The 15979-nt window shown below is 42.6% G+C and overlaps 2 protein-coding genes and 1 long non-coding RNA gene across 9 annotated transcripts in view; 2 read left to right on the top strand and 1 right to left on the bottom strand.

The window, feature by feature from the left end:
• Positions 1–15979, top strand: part of hoxa3a (homeobox A3a) — a 33647-nt gene that overhangs the window by 14327 nt on the left and 3341 nt on the right. For 4 of the 7 annotated variants that reach the window (XM_032581167.1, XM_032581165.1, XM_032581171.1 and 1 more), the window contains 2 exons: positions 9344–9398; positions 13038–13626. In XM_032581167.1, coding sequence (XP_032437058.1) covers positions 13155–13626 — 472 coding nt within the window. In that variant the 5' untranslated portion in view covers positions 9344–9398; positions 13038–13154. Of the gene's footprint in view, positions 1–6513; positions 6854–7565; positions 7760–9343; positions 9399–10610; positions 11338–13037; positions 13627–15979 lie in introns of those variants that run through there. The other 3 variants (XM_032581170.1, XM_032581169.1, XM_032581166.1) reach the window with 3 other exon arrangements.
• hoxa4a (homeobox A4a) lies at positions 360–1603 on the top strand. Its single transcript, XM_032581495.1, has 2 exons — positions 360–783; positions 1248–1603. Exons 1-2 carry the CDS (start codon positions 360–362, stop codon positions 1601–1603), a joined length of 780 nt encoding a protein of 259 aa, XP_032437386.1.
• LOC116731441 (uncharacterized) lies at positions 5650–10495 on the bottom strand. Its single transcript, XR_004341584.1, has 2 exons — positions 10270–10495; positions 5650–6258 (listed from the first exon to the last, which is right to left on the bottom strand). It is a non-coding gene; the product is annotated as an uncharacterized LOC116731441 (long non-coding RNA).

The following is a 15979-nucleotide window of genomic DNA, read 5'->3' as shown; positions in this document are numbered from 1 at the left end:
GCGGGAGCACGACCAGATTTATTCTGCTTCAGCCGAGATGCTGAACCTCGCCCACCAAAGTTCGCACTCATGCAGTAAACAACTTAGCAGATTACTTTCTTTTGCTTTATATGCTGTGATTTAATAAGGAAAACACCAACGTAAGCCAGTCCGAGCGCTGCTGCTGGTGCCAGTGCCATGCTTTTCCATTGGTTCCTGTTTACATGATGCCCACAGGACAGGCGGTGATTGGTGGCCTCCTCGCACGTGACCAGACAACTTTGTACATTTGACAGGGGGGAGTAGGAGGGTTTTGTGGAGATCAGAAAAACGACAGCGCGATAAAAATTAGTATTGTTGCACTTCACAAATTAATGACCATGAGTTCCTACTTGATAAACTCCAACTACATCGAGCCTTCCTTCCCACCATGCGACGAGTACCAGCAGAGCGGATATATCCCCAGCCACGGCGACTACTACGAGCGGCCAAAGGATACGGGCTTCCCCCATCACGACGAGCAATCCTATCCCAGGTCAGGCTACGCGGAGACGGGCTATGACTACGGAACCGTCCCCTCAGCTGCCGCCGCTGCAGGACTCGACGATTTCGGCGACGGGCACCACGCACAGCCGCAGCCGGTCCCACAGAGCCACGGCGCTCGCCTCTCCGCGGCGCCAGACGGTGGCGCAGGGGCAAACGGGAGCAAAGACTGCAGCCTCGCCGGTGAAGTGTACCCCGGCGTGGCGAAGGGCAAGGAGCCGGTTGTCTATCCGTGGATGAAAAAGGTCCACGTTAGCAGCGGTGAGTTCCCAGCCACTGGAAACACAAGCATGAGCCCACTGAGGCAGCACTAGTAGCAGTCCTTACAGCAGCAATTTACGACTATCGAGCAGCAGGGTCGGTAATTAAGGACCCTCGTAAATTTTATTGCCTGTGTTCGTCTGTCTGGGGCCGTGCGCCTTTGTTGCTTTTTAACCCAAACTACCTTCTAGCACTGGAGGTGAGCCAAAGTGTTATATTCCGCCCTGCTGCTTTTGTTAATCATTCCTAAGCTTTGATGTGTCCCTGGATGCGAGTGCTTGTACACATTCTCTTCCGTTAAGGAGAAGAGAGTTTAGAAGCCGGCTGCAGAAACGTGGTGCACGAATTATGCAATATGCATGTGCAGTGGGCACACAGAAAAACAAACAAACAAATAATGCCTTCTTAAACCTGCATGTAACACCTGCCTCCCACTCCTCCCAACCCCCTTTCCCGTCTCCCAGTCAATGCCAGTTACAATGGAGGGGTGCCCAAGAGGTCCCGCACTGCCTACACCCGCCAGCAGGCTCTAGAGCTGGAGAAGGAGTTCCACTTCAACCGCTACCTGACCCGGCGCAGGCGGGTGGAGATCGCGCACACCATGTGCTTGTCCGAGCGCCAGGTCAAGATCTGGTTCCAGAACCGTAGGATGAAGTGGAAGAAGGAGCACAAGCTTCCCAACACAAAGATCCGCTCATCATCCGGGTCGGCCTCTTCCTCAGCCTCCGGGGCCCAGCAGCAGCAGCAGCAGCAGCACCAACAGCAGCAGATCAAAACAGGCCAGCAGCTTGTCCCAACGCCGTGCACAGTTGGTCTATAGTGCCCAGAATAACAGACCCCACATAATCCAGACTGAGATGGCGAACAACACATGTGGAATTCGATGGACCGATTTTCAGTATTTTACACTCATGGTGTTATATCTCTGTAAGCTTGCACATTGGGCCTGTGCCACGTCCTTTGTACACCCTTTCGTCCTCACCCCCCCCCCCCCCTTCATATAAGCTTGAAAAATCACCTTTAATTGCCACGGTGGCAACTGAAGTGTTTGGTTTCTGATGGAAAAGAAGGAAGGAAGGAAAAAAAGAGAAACAAACAAAAAAAAAGAGAAACAAAATCCAACGCACATTCAGACGTGTAGGACTTGGATCACAAAGTGTGTATCATTGCAGTTAAAACTGAGTCAGGTGAAAGTAAGTTTGTGGTCATTTTTTTCTATATGTTCTCTACGATTATTATTGTTTTTATGACCATTGCTCATGGAAAGTTCTATTATACTTGAAAGATATTTAGGAGACTCTGTAGATGCCTGTTTATTTAGGGCGGGGGGCTGTTTTAGGTAGGGGGGGAGGGGGGCGGCATCAGTCAGAGGAGCAGCAGTGTAGTACGTGTGTTTGACTGGGTTGGTTCTTACTGTTGAATGTATAGTCCAGGTGACGTTCACATCAAATGTACATAGACAAATCCTACCTAATGAAGGCACAATGAGGGAAAAAGGCGTTGTTGTTTTTTTTTTCGTGTCAAGTTCTGTCGGTGTTGTACACAAAGTCCATATAGATTCATTTGTGCTCCCGTGCGTCCTTATGCTGTGTTGTGTTCTAAACTGTGAATATTTGTATGTGCTGTCTCAGTAATGACCAATGTAATGTAGGCTATATAGTGTAGGTTAAATCTGTCCTTGTGAAATAAAATATGTGCTCCACTTACGAGGCTCGACGCGGTTTTGGATGTTTTTTTGTCATCGCCAGTATTGATTTCACTTGAGCGCAACAGCCTGTTTTCAAAGCCGTTCTGTCGTTTACGCGCGGTTTTACGCGAACTCGTAAAGATCTTTTTTTTTTTTTTTTAAAGTAATCGTTATTAATTATTAAAATTAGACATTAGGAGACAGAGTTTATCTATCAATTTTTTTCCCTCATTCTACACTCAAATATTGCGATCTATCCAGGAACTTGACGTGGGAATATTTTAATGGTATTTTATTGCATCTGTTATGCCCCAAAAAATGTTACGAAATTGACTTTTGTTTGTCCTGCATGTCCGGTCCAAATTTAGCCTAAACAGAAACACAGAAAGTCAGGGTTGTTCAGCCAATTTTAAAAACTACACACACCTTGAAACAACAGTTTGACATCAACAGACTTTTATTATTATTATTATTACTATTGTAATTTATTTATTTTACATTTCATCTATAGTTTCACGATATCAACACAAAATTTGATGTTGTCATTTCTACATTTATTCATCAAGAATATATGAACTTTACTGATTAGAATATTTGCCAATCGTCGCTTTTGAAAACCCTGCTGTGTGTTAAGACGCTATTCCTGCACGACCCTCTTTAAATAATTGTTTATCTTTTCTAACAGTTTATGACATTTGCATTGAGCTTTAATTTGGAGATCAATGCGCAATGCTGTGTTTTTTTTTATCCTTTCGGAGTGCAACTACTAGTGGTGTGAACCCTAATATCCTTCTTGTTACTTTCCGTCCAGACATGTGTTTGCATCTTCTTGTTGTGTTTTTCATCGCTCGCTTGTCTCGGATCCAAATCCGTGCACGTGCATGGCATGTTATGCGGATATTCTTGTATTAGGAAGATATGTGGCAGAAACACATGATCCGAGTCCACGCAGTATTAGCTGACAGCAAGTGTTTATTTTTTATTTTTTATTTTTTTATCAAATAGAAACAGAAAATGCCAGAATTGTCTTCCATCTACAAGTTGATGTTGAAAAGTTAAAGCTGAAACGAGATAGTAAATGTGTTTAGAGATGTTTAAGTGTGCTTTAAATGTGGTCGTGATAGTTCAAGAAAGCTATCCATGCATTATTTTGAACGTTTTTATTTTTGGCTAAATATGGGGCAAAGCATTTTCCACGGCTAAAAACAAAGACTAGAAAAGATATCCTGGACATATGTTTGGTGAAACACCAAACCTGAACAGTTACGCATATCCTGCCACACATAATTGTTCCAACTTTGCCACTCCAATGATAACTCCAGCCAACGTTACAACACCAAGAGTGTGAGTGGTGGTCACTACCTGCCCCGTCCAAACAATAGAGAGTTCAGCCAGGGGACAGCGGCAGCCACTGGCCAATCACAGGCTCCGAGCACTTCTTCTGACCCCTGACCTTTCGACACACACAATGTTCAGACCATACATCAGCGCTGAGACCTCCGTCAGCCCATTTGAGATTTATCCAAAGACGGCGTGCCAAACAATAACCGTGTTTAAGTGTGAAACTGAGCCATGAATTTTCCCAAAATTATTCCAAGAGACAGCGCTTGTGCATGTGCAGATTGTCACAGAGGGAGCGCTGGCAGGGCCCGGAGGAGAGGGCGCACATGAGCAGTAACATGCTGAGGTTTTGCATGTTGCAGTGCATAAATTTGAGTATGTGTTGGCATGTGTTGGTTTAAAGCCCATAAATACGTCGGCACGTTCATTGGTTATGGGTTTACAGAGCACAAATTGTAAATTGCCGTTTAATGTAAACGTACAACGGACACAAACAAACTGCTTATTCTTTTCCTAACCACATTTATTGAGAGAGAGCGAAAGAGAGAGAGAGAGAGAGAGAGAGAGAGAGAGAAAAAAAACAAATCTGGAAAATATTAATACTTTTTGCTACATAAATTCTCTCCTAGACAGTGGGCTTGCAGGATGACGCTCAGCCTGATTGGCACGTACTTTACGCACACGTCCAAATATGTAGTTCAATTACGCATTTCAAGTCTTTGATTCTCGAATAGAGGTCACTTTCAGAGTGCTGAAATTTTAATCTGCTCTTGTTCACGTGACTTGCTGAATAATGGATGCCCCGGGGGGTCAGAAATAGATCTGAAAATCTGACTTAATTTCATTTGAAGTGATGCTCTGCAAGGTGCGAGTCAGATCTCTTCTCCTTTGACAGAACCTAAGGAGGAGGAACCATCATGACTTGTAAGTAGAATCGGTGTAGTTATATTCTAGCAATTTTTTTTAGGGACACGAGGAGAATGCGTAAAATGTCCCAAAATTGTAGATCGTTCTGGGATTTTTATTGCAGTTATGTGTTAGTATACCAATGTAGGTTAAAACGTGGCAAATTTTCAAACTCTTGCATGTCCAGCCTATCAACAAATCTACATTCTAAGTAAGTTGCGGAGGTGATCAAATAGATCCAGGGGTGGATTTTATTTCAATCTGACTGTTGCTCAAAGTTCTTATATAATACTCAATAAAATGTTTACGTTTTGTAATATTACACTATAATTATTATTATTATCATTACTCTTAGTTTATGTTTGTTGTGGTGAATGCTGACAAACATGCATCCATGTATCCACTGTTTGCATACAGGCAAATCGCGAAGGAATATTGATCTGAAAGGATGATAGTGCTAGAAAACATTCTTGCTACGTGACGTTTTGTTGTTATTCATTCATGCATGTATCTATCTATTTATCCATTTCACAGTTTGGATGAATCCAAACTGTGAAAATATGTTTTTTTCCTATGTCACACTATGGTGACATAGAAAATTAAAAACATATATATTTTTTGTCTTTAACTGAGAATAAACCTAAACCTCATGCCACAGTTTCGATGTTGTTTTCATCATTAAAAAAACAAAAACAAAACGAGTTTGGCTCTAATCATCTCATCTTCTTCTCTGACTCTGATGGTGTTTAACAATACAATTAGGAAATAGCAAAGGAACTGCAAATATAACAACTAAACTGAGTCTATTATTATTATTATTATTATTATTATTATTATTATTATTATTATTATTATTATTATAACTTACATCTGAGAGTTTCTGCTCAAAAACGGTCACTAACAAATTTCCTGGGATAATAAAGAGCCACGTCTTACAAGAAAATCCAACTTGCTTTATTTCAACCACATCCAAGCAAACACTTCTTCTGTCTTCGTTGGTTGCAGTGTTTGTCTGGGGTTAATTAGAGATGGCTCCACTCAGCTCGAGGCGTTGAATTTCGCATTAGTCTTGATGTTGGCCGATGTAAACCTCGCTGCAGCAGTTATCTTCGGCTGAGAGGCTCGGTAACCCAAGCCTGGCTGTTAAGAGCTCCGAGTGTCAACATTGTGGGAAGATATGGCCAGTCGTCTGGCCGACATCCAGGGGCTCTCTGCGCCTGCAGCTCCTCTCCGTGCTGACAGAGATAAGGAGGCTTGATTTGTAGGGAATACATCTGGAAACATTTGTGTTATTTTGATTTTTTTTTTAAAATCGTGATCAATTAAAGAGTTTTAGGAAATGGCAAGGAGCTAGAATGTTGTTGAATTAAGGAATTAAAGGGGAGTTTTAAATGCTACCAAAGTCGATGCTTGGATGTCTGATTTGCCACTCAACTCTGCACGGGTCAGGGGAAAGTTCAGGTGCGGTGGCGACAGGTAGGGTGGGATTATCCTGCAGGACACGGCCGTTCAGTTTCACAAGCCTTTACATCAGTCTGGGTCTGCAAGAAAAGACACACATGAAAATTTTGTCCTAAATCACGTAGTGAGACTTTTGTCGCTCTCGCAAACCCGCGTCCACGTTCGTTGTGAATAGAGTTTTTGACTAAAAGTGAAGAAATCGCCTCCGATTCTGCTCTTCACTTTAAAAGTTTGCCATTAGAGTTGGAGTCGGAGAGGACAAAAGCCACAATGCGGGAGTGGGGACGGAGCCTCTGTCCGACTCGAGTGATTAATAGGTGTGGTGGGGATTTTTCCACGCCCGCTGCTCGGTGTTGACGGAAAACAAGCGCCAAACGGTGCCGAGGGGAGAGAATCTCTTCCGGGCTACGATCTTTTGGCCACATATGCTTTGTGTGCGTGAACCTCGCTCTTTTAAAAAAAATAACATTCTTTGACTTATTTATTTATCTCCAGAACTATTTTACGCACAAACTTGAATGAGTTGATCCATGTTAGTTTTAATGGGGATCCATGTACTGACCAGCAGGGTCGAGCAGCCTCTCTTTGGTCCCCTCACCTTTCCTTCCCGCCCACCGCTGACTGACAGGCGCCCCTCACGACCACCGGGACGTACAGCCTCTCCGCGTGTGACAGGTAAATGTGGCAACGTTTGGTTTCTATTTACCCCTGCAGCGTGCGCGCCGCGCTGATTGAGGGGGGCTCAGAGGCTGACAAAGTGGTATATACTAATGTACAAGTGTCGCGATGAGAACAGGGGGGGCGGTGTTGAGTTGAGCGCTGTGGAATACACCCATGCAAAGCGAGGCAGAATGAAGAGGAAGCTAAAAGCGCGTTTTGTTCCGTTGCGCTCGGACAGCTTTCCGCCGTGCAAATGTGCTCGAATCTCTGCCCCTCTTTCGGCCGCTAAACAGGCACGAAATATATGGCGCTCTAAAAGTGTCAGAAAAGCCCCTTTCTCCCCTCTGAATGGGGCGACACGTGGAAAAGCTGCTTCTCAGTGAGAGGCTTGCTCCTCAGCCAGATACATTGCACTATCACACAGCCCCTCTCTCTTTTCTTCCTCTTCTTCTTCTACTTCCACCCCCCCCCCCCCCCCCCCCCCCCCCCCCCCCCCCCCCCTCTACAAGCCCGATCCGTTTCTCCTCAGGGGCAATGACTGCCTCCATTAATGATTCACGGGCTCAAATAAAAGGGGATTTAAGTTGACGTTGCGTCACGTGAGCAGAGCGCATAATACCGCGCGGTGTTATGGCACTGGGAAGAAAACCGGAGCCCCGGTCTGGCCATATGATGCAGATTATATGCTGGTTACCCCCACTTTTCGGGAGGGGAGTCCTGGCTTTGTAGGGTTTTTTTTTCTTTCTTTTTTTTTTTTTGAATATCCAGGAAAAAAAAAAGCCGATTTGAACAAACGAGAAGAGGAGAGAAGGATTCCTGGCTTTTGTGGATGTATTCTGTTGTCACGGACGGATATGCGTTTTTTTTTCCACGCGGACGGAGTCAGAGCCCGAGCTTTGGGAGGATGGATTTTATTTTGAGGTATTTCCGCCGATTGTTCATTACTGTCGTGAGTTATTGCTACGCCAGACAGAGGTCAGTCAGTGAAGGGGGTGTGGGGGTGGGGGGGGAGTCCTTGTTTTTTTTTTTTTTTTTGTTTTGTTTTGCAGCGCAAGAAATTTTAAGAAGCTGGCAATATGCATAACATAAGTTAACCTAAATAAATGTCATATTTTGTTTGTCCAAATAACCTATTTAATGCGTTCTGTATAATATCAAAAATGCGCAATTAGTTCGAGTGGAATAATTACACCGTAATAGCACAATAAATAACAGAAGAAGCCTCTTTTTTTTGTTGGACAAATAGGCCAGTGTGAGTAAATAAAGCCCCCATTTATCCCGACTTCCAGCAAACACCCAGACAGAAGAGCGCTCCGGCGGTTCAGGGTGTCAACCTGTCCCATAAAACTTTAACAGCCCCATCTCTTTAAGCTGGTTTATGTACCGCGCCCGTGCGTAAACGATGCATCAAGACGATCTCCATAAAAAAAAGAAAGAGAGAGAGAGAGAGGAAAGACGAAGAAGATTTTTTTTTAAAAATGAAGTAGCTGGTGGCGAGCAGTTGGGGTAGTTGTTGTGTCGCTCCGCCGTGGGGAAATGAGGATATAATGCAAGACGGAGTGCCATCGAGGACCGCCGCGGCCGCGCTGAGGTCACGGCGCTCCGGCTTTGATTTATGGGCGCGGGGACTTTGGGAAGGTGGTGAGCGCCAGCTAATGACTGTTCGATCCGTTTGCGAGAGGAGATGCAACAAAACACTTTATTTGCATACGGGACAATTATTATTATTATTATTATTATTATTATTATTATTATTATTATTATTATTATTATTATTATACTACATGTGTTTTCGCAGCTATGTGCAGAATTTATCAGACTTTTATGAAGAAGAGTTTCATGGCTTGGGCTTTCATATATCCGTTATCTGAAGGAGTTCATGTGTGTATATTTCATGAGAATTATAGGCTTCTGGTTGTTGCCACCTTTTCTAATAGAGTTACTCAAAAATGAAATCAAAACATTTCTTTGCGTACTGTTATAGTAATATTCATCTAAGCATATGTAAAATCGTTTTTTTCCCCCCAACCTAAGATTGTGGGCCTAATTTGAGATCCATCAGTTCCTCTTTAGATTTAAACCTCTTTTTTTCTTTTTTCTTTTTTTTTTTTTTTACATTTTATGGAATTTCTAATATTAAATCCGAAGTTAACCTACTTTAACAAAGAAGTTTGAATTTTGCTCCCGACTAATAAGCAAACAAACAAAAAAAAAAATCCTACCCATTTCGCTGTTCTAACTTAAGGCTTATGTTGAATTACGCGCCCAAACATAAACGAATGATAAAACATAAATCTTTCTTAGCTGGTTCTTTTACACCTCTGCTTGAAATACAAATAAATAACATCAAAATCCACATGAATGTATTTTAAATGAGAGAACATTTCTGAATTAGTCTTAAAAAAAAAGAGAACAAAATAAAGCTCACATAAGCCCGTTGAAGAAAATGTTAAATTGTGCTTTAAGTTGCTAAAGAAAGGGGGGGAAATCCTTTTCTCGTTGCAGAAATCCGGCCGAGTAACTTCAGGCCCGGTCTCGGAAACACCCTGAGCTGCCTTCGGTAAGTCCATACATCTTTATTGATTTATGTTATGAATGCTTGATGGTGATATCCTTATTCAATTTCTAATAAGTACCACACACACACACACGCGCGCGCTCGCTTCCCAGGGCGCTCACAAGGCCAGAGAAGCAGAAGCAGAAGCAGAAGCAGAAGCCGTCTATGTATGGCTTGTTGTATATTTCCGTGTAGCAGCAATATGACCAACGCGAGAGCAATATTTCCTTCTCTTCCACTTGTCTTTGTGGTGTAATTTGTCACCATAAAAGTGACGGAGGGGAATCGCGGCTCTTGGAGCGCTGCCTTACTCGCTTAAAAAAAAAAAAAAAAAAAAAAAAAAAAAACCTACTTTCTGCGAAAGCCATCTGCTTGGAGCCACTACAGCCTGCTGCAAACAGGTTTTTACGTTTTATTTTATTAAAATTTTACGGTCTTTTTTTTTTTTTTTCGACCTTTCCCATGCAGCTTTTTGCTCTTATAACGCTCGACCTCTCAGCCCTCTCCTCGGGCCAAATAAAGAAAAAAGAAAGAAAGAAAAAGGACCAAATCAGCGTTTTAGCGTAGAACAAAGAAGTAAATAATTACACAAAGTGGCAGCAGTTGCTTTGTGAAAGAAAAAGGCGAAGTTAGCTTAAAAAAAATCCTAATGTGTGATTTCTTTTTTTTTTTTTTTTTTGTCGCCCACTCAAGACTCCCACGCCGTCCTAGCGTGCGCGCTCTCTCTCTACCTTTCTAATTGTGTCACCGAAATGCTTCTGTCCCACAGCCTGAAAACCAGCGGAGAAGCTTTAGCTGCTGGCCGTGTTTACAGCTGAGAGGGGAGTCATAAATCTAATTCTATCAAGTCTTTCATTCTGGCCGCAGACATTACCATGCAGAGGGATTCCCCGGCTCCCTTCTTCTCCTCTGCTCCACGCTGCGTGTCCTCCCGCTTTGGCCTTTTTGGTGTTGAAACCTCTGCCCATTTTTCATCCCAGTGCTCGAGCTGCTGTGGGGTTTTTTTCTTCTTCTCCCTTTAATATTTAGGAGCTTTGATCAGAACTGCCCTGCAGCTTTCCTTCATAGTTAGCGGGTTCACGTTGAAATGAAAACGAACTGTACGTCCTTGCGCCAAAACAGCAAATTCTGAGAGAGAAGAAAAAAAAGAGAAGAAGAAAAAGTAGGTTAATGATTAAGCCGCCTATAGGAGCGCTTTTATCTCCCATGGAAATGGTAATGCAGCTCTCAGTTTCCCTTTGTTATTCCGAAAAATCTCCTTGTGTTCATAACTCCTATCTAGGACGCGGTGTAAACGATAAGAAAATGACCTAAAACACCTTTTGGGACGGCGCGTTAGTAACGAGGCATTATTAACGTTATTATTTTCTAGCCGGACTACCTCATTTGGGATGTTGGGGGAGGAGGAGGAGAGGCAACTACTTGATTTGGACTGGCTTTCCAAGGCGCTTGCTTCATTTGCATAATTTTTCTTGTCTACGGTGACGCTCTGGTTCGGGGCAGTTCACTGGTGTCTGCATGGTAACTGCTGAAGGATCTCATAGTCAAGCATAGCCTTGGCTGACGTTAATATTGCCATGAAGCCCTGTCCATTACCCTGCAAGTATGGGAGCAGATAACTCTTCTTATCGCGCTGACCCGACTGCTCACGCCTGCTTTCGCAATCTCGGCGAGTAAGGAGAGAAAAGGAAAGGGGGTCTTCTCTTGCTTCTCTTGGCTCTTCCCTTTTTTTTTTTTTTCCTCCTGTGTGTTGTGCCTGCTAATGCCTGCCTGCATGGCAGGGCGCAGTCTGCCGCTGCTCCTTCAACCCAGTCAGCCCCGCTGCCTTTAAAAGTTTTTTTTTTGTCTGCCCCCTCTTCCTCTGGATTACTGCCTTTGATCGATTTCGTCGCTGAATGAGAAAATATTGCCCGGCGCTCTGCATTCATCGTGAGAGGACAAGGTAAGCAGGGGCCAGAAATAGGCTCCCCTTTCGGTTGTAAATGGTGGAGTTTGTGTGTCGCGGCGGTGATTTATCACCGTACGACTTAAGATCTCGGTTCAGGAAGAGTTCACACGCACACACAGAGTCAGGCGGACGGATTTTTTCCTGCAGCAGCACAGCTCAAGTCTGCCTTTTGTCTCTCTTTTCTCTGCCATTTATGACTGTCGCAATGGTTCGCAGGGAGATCCAGAGAGGAGAAGCCTCCTTGTACCTTTTACCGGTCATTAGAGAGCGTCTCTCAATCCGCAGTTAGGCTGTGTTGAAAGCAAACGTGGGGTCTCATTTTGGACTTATTTGTCTTTTGGTATGCAAGGCTGCATGGGTCCTGCTTGTATTTTATTTTTTTTTAAATCTTTGCTCATGTTTTAACAAATGCATCCCAGACTAAGGACTGCTTTAGATTTTTTTTTTAAATAAATAAAATAATGAGAAAATTAGTAGTTTATTGGAACCTTGTCGTGATACTGAAAGTTGCAGATTTACTATTATTCATAAACAAATAAATAGAATAAAATATAACTGAATCTTTATGGGTAAAACTGTGCTGCATACATTTAAACTTGATATTTAGATGTAAAAAAAATCCCTAAAGGAGACGGAAGCGTGTCAATGTATGAAACAGACAAAACAGAGGCAAATCTATTTTAACATTATTATTATTATTTTTATTATTATTATTATTATTATTATTATTATTATTATTATTATTATTATTATTATTATTATTATTATTATTATTATTATTATCATCTCAGGCTGTAAAACAATACCACCGGAAAACTTATAGCTCTAATATGAATAAACAGTCTGTTATTCCTGTGTTATTACTGGATCCGCTGCTACAGCAGCAGGCTGTAGTTGTGTCCTCCCTGGGTTTCTTCTCCGCTGTACAACCGGGTTTCTCCTTTTTACCGGGCCCGGCGCTCCCGGCTACTCATATATCAAAACGACGGAGCCGGCAGGAAATTATTATGGACCCTGCGAGGAAAAAAAAAAAAAAAAAAAGTTCCCACCGTGGTCATAGGAGCGCAGAGATGCCCGTCTGGTTTTTCAGGTTTTCCTCGGGCCTCCTTTTTCATTTATCTTGCAATAAGCAATAAAAAAAAAATAGAAAGAGAGAAAAAATATATATATTTCCGATTTTTTTTGACTGTTCCAGAAGGATTATTTTTCTAGCTGGGAAAAAGAATTTTATAAAAAAAAGAAAAAAAAAAGTGAATGTCTTTTACCTGCCTACACAGGAAATTAGATATGCTGTTGACAGCCCGGCTGGTAGAATAATATTGTAACAGAAACATTATTTTCCTGTGTGGCAGCCCGCTAACAAGCCGCTTCCACAGCAGGCACTTTCCCCCATAAACTCTACTGTAACTATATTCCCTTTATCCCTCTCGGCTCAGAGTTTTAAACTGTCATCCTGATTCTTGTTAGGCTTTTTAAAAATGATTTGAATGCTTTGGAAAACGTGTTATGCTGTTTGGCACAGATGGTAATGCAAGGTTAGTGTGCGCCTTTGTGTAAGCCATAAGGTAAACGGTAATAGTCCACAGAACTGTTGGCCCTATCTTGCCTCCACAGTCTCCAGTGTCAGGTCTGTATTGAAAAGTAAGATGGATCGCCACCATTTCTCCTCCTCACAGTGCTTCTTGTAACCCTAGGTTCACCCGAGGAGGCCATTGGCGGAGAGGCGTCACGTGACCACGGGGTGCCAATGTTATTCTACGAGGGTGTCAAGACCCTGTCAGTTTCTGAAATAAATATTGGGAAACGGCGAGATGCAAAAGGCGACCTACTACGACAGCTCCGCAATTTACAGTGGCTACCCGTATCAAAGCGCAAATGGCTTCGGTTATGATGCCAATCAGGTCCAATATCCCAGGGCCTCTCATGTGGAAAGCGAGTACCATCGACCCGCCTGCTCCCTGCAGTCTCCCGGCGGCGGCTCTGTTGCTCTGCAGAAGCCAGGGGAGATGGTGGCGGAGGGCTGCGACAGGGCCATTCAGGCGGCGCAGGCCAAGGTTCTCCCCGAAAGCAATCATCAAGCGCCGGTGCCGGTGTCAGGCCCACCGCCTCCCCCTTCGCTGTCCCCCGGCGGAGTCGGCCAAGATGCGAGCAATGGCTCCGGCCAGACCGGCGCAGCCAAGAACGGCTCCCCGACCTCCGGTACCCGCAGCAAACAGATCTTCCCCTGGATGAAGGAGTCCCGTCAGAACACCAAGCAGAAACCCGCCAGTAGCTCCAGTTCAGGTACAAGCTGCCTCGGACACACAAACCCTGATCGTTACCTTCAATACACAGGGGTGGTAGAGAGGGGTGGGCAGGTAGGGAGGTGGGCAAACCGCAACAGAGCATTAGTTTGCTTCCTGGGAAGGTCATGTTGTGTAATTGTCTGAGCTGTGGCATTTTAGGTGAACCATTTGTTGTAACAAATCATTTGATGAAGCCACATCCTGCGAAGATTGGCCCACTTTTTATTGATGGTGTTAATATTCCACCATCATCCAGCATAAATGCAGGCAGCGGAAGGTGGAGGGAAAAGCAGCAGATCCCTCCTTTTGTTGTCCCCATGCCCTCCAGCTGACCTGTCCCTACTGTAAACACACATCTCCGCTGATCACATAATGTTCCCGGAGAGACAGCAAACAAACACACACAACAGTTGTTTCAGTTTGTCCTGCTGTTTTGATTAGAGGGGAAACTCAGTGGGTCAGTGTTTTGGGGGGTAAAGGAGCAGGCCAGAGGAGGGGTGGGGTATTTACTCAGAGCCAACCTAAAACGTTAAAGATGCTCATCTTCCCATGACCCGCTGTACATATTGTGGCTGGTATTTTAAACATGTTTGCGATTATTTTATTTTTTTTCACAAAATGAAACAATTATAGTTAGAGGTTTTATTTTCAGGCTTAATTAATAAAGCTCTTCCATGGACAGAGCGACGATCCTGATGAGATCTATGGAGACTAAGAATGTGGTCACTCAGGTTTAGTTAAAAACAAAGTCATATCTGAGCTTATTTGTCTATGGAAACTTGGTAATTTACTACATTTCAAACACATTTGATGCATTATAGACAGCATTGAGCAAACAGAACACAGTGATTCACTTGAGGCATCGCCTTATGTTCATATAACCTGTTTATGCATCCCAAGTCTCTTTGCTTAAATCTCTCTTTGGCTAATTTAAATCATAAGAACTAGAAAAGTCATTTTTCCTTCTGAATTTAACAAATGATGAGCCGTGGAAGAAATCAATTAGACGTTCATGTCAGTTAATAAAGTGCAGACCAACATCGCACTTTCATATATTTTTTTCTAATAAATTTTAGAAGAATTTGACATAAATCTTAAAACAAATTTCCACTGATTTTGTAAGAGATGGGCTACACGCTTATATGCTTTCAGTTTGAATTTAAACATTTTGCACACAACTTAAAAAAGCAACTAAGGAGTTGCTTTTTTATGGATGTGTGGATGTATTGTCACAATATGTTGACAATACAATACGCATTGAGGCAACCTGAAAATTCTGGTGTAAATATTAAGTTAGCGATGGTCTTCAGAAACAGTTGTAACTCAAAAACCTATGTGGCTCCACTGTGAGTTTGAAAATTCTACATCGAGAAAGTTGTCCTTTCAGCACATTTTAGGCAAAAGCAACACAACTACACCGATCTGAGTGGTATTCAAAAGTGGTAATGAACCAGACTAAGCATTCAGGTGTGCGCCTTGTCTGACAATCTATAGAAATGGTTGAAATTCCAGCGTTATGGTTTCACAGTCAGTTTGACAGGTCTGGATATGGCATTAATACACATTTTCTAAGAACAACGAAGATATGATCTGAGGTCTCAAACGCTTGCAAATGTTTTCTTTTCATTGAGCGAAATTATATTTTCAGTTGTACAAATTTTGCCTGAAATGGTCTTTAAAAGCACCTAAAAATCCAAAAGTAATTGTGGCTTCAAAGTGAGTTTAAAAAGTATGTGTAACAAGACGAAGAGGTCATCTATTACACACATATTACGCCCTCGATTCAAATGTCTAATCCTTGCCAGGTGGGCCAGACTTATCTTGGGATTTCAATGTGTTTATCGCTCCATATTTTTTTTAAGAAATTTATATTTTGTAGATATTGTATTTTAAAGTACTAGAGAAATTGCATGAACTAATATTTAAGTGACGATTTAATTTTGTTGAATATCTGTTGAAAATGATGATGTCATGGCCCAAGCACAAACTTTATGGGGCTTTTGATTAGTCTCAAAAGTTGCTTCTGGGAACGTTGTGCATGTTCCAGATGTAAATTTAATATTCATTGGGATTATTTTTGACATGTCAATGCGTATTAGTATTAGCAACACAAGCAACAGCAATGTATTTGTACGCACAGAAAATAAAAGGAAGATTCTCACAAGCTGGAAGTTGGACAGTGCTATGTGCACTATATGAGTTACCATAAAAAGTGCTAAAAAAAATAGCTGAGCAACTTTGCTATATTTTCTTTGCACAAAAACAAAAAAAAACATATTGGATAATAAATCCCTAAGTGTTCCAGTCAAAAACGTAACTTCAGGGCTTTTCTCAGGGTTTGTTTAATATAC

Source organism: Xiphophorus hellerii, chromosome 13, assembly GCF_003331165.1.
Source record: "Xiphophorus hellerii strain 12219 chromosome 13, Xiphophorus_hellerii-4.1, whole genome shotgun sequence".
Classification (NCBI taxonomy): Eukaryota; Metazoa; Chordata; class Actinopteri; order Cyprinodontiformes; family Poeciliidae; genus Xiphophorus; species Xiphophorus hellerii.
The sequence above is the reverse complement of the archived record's forward strand: the minus strand, read 5'-3'. Positions and strand labels throughout refer to the sequence as shown.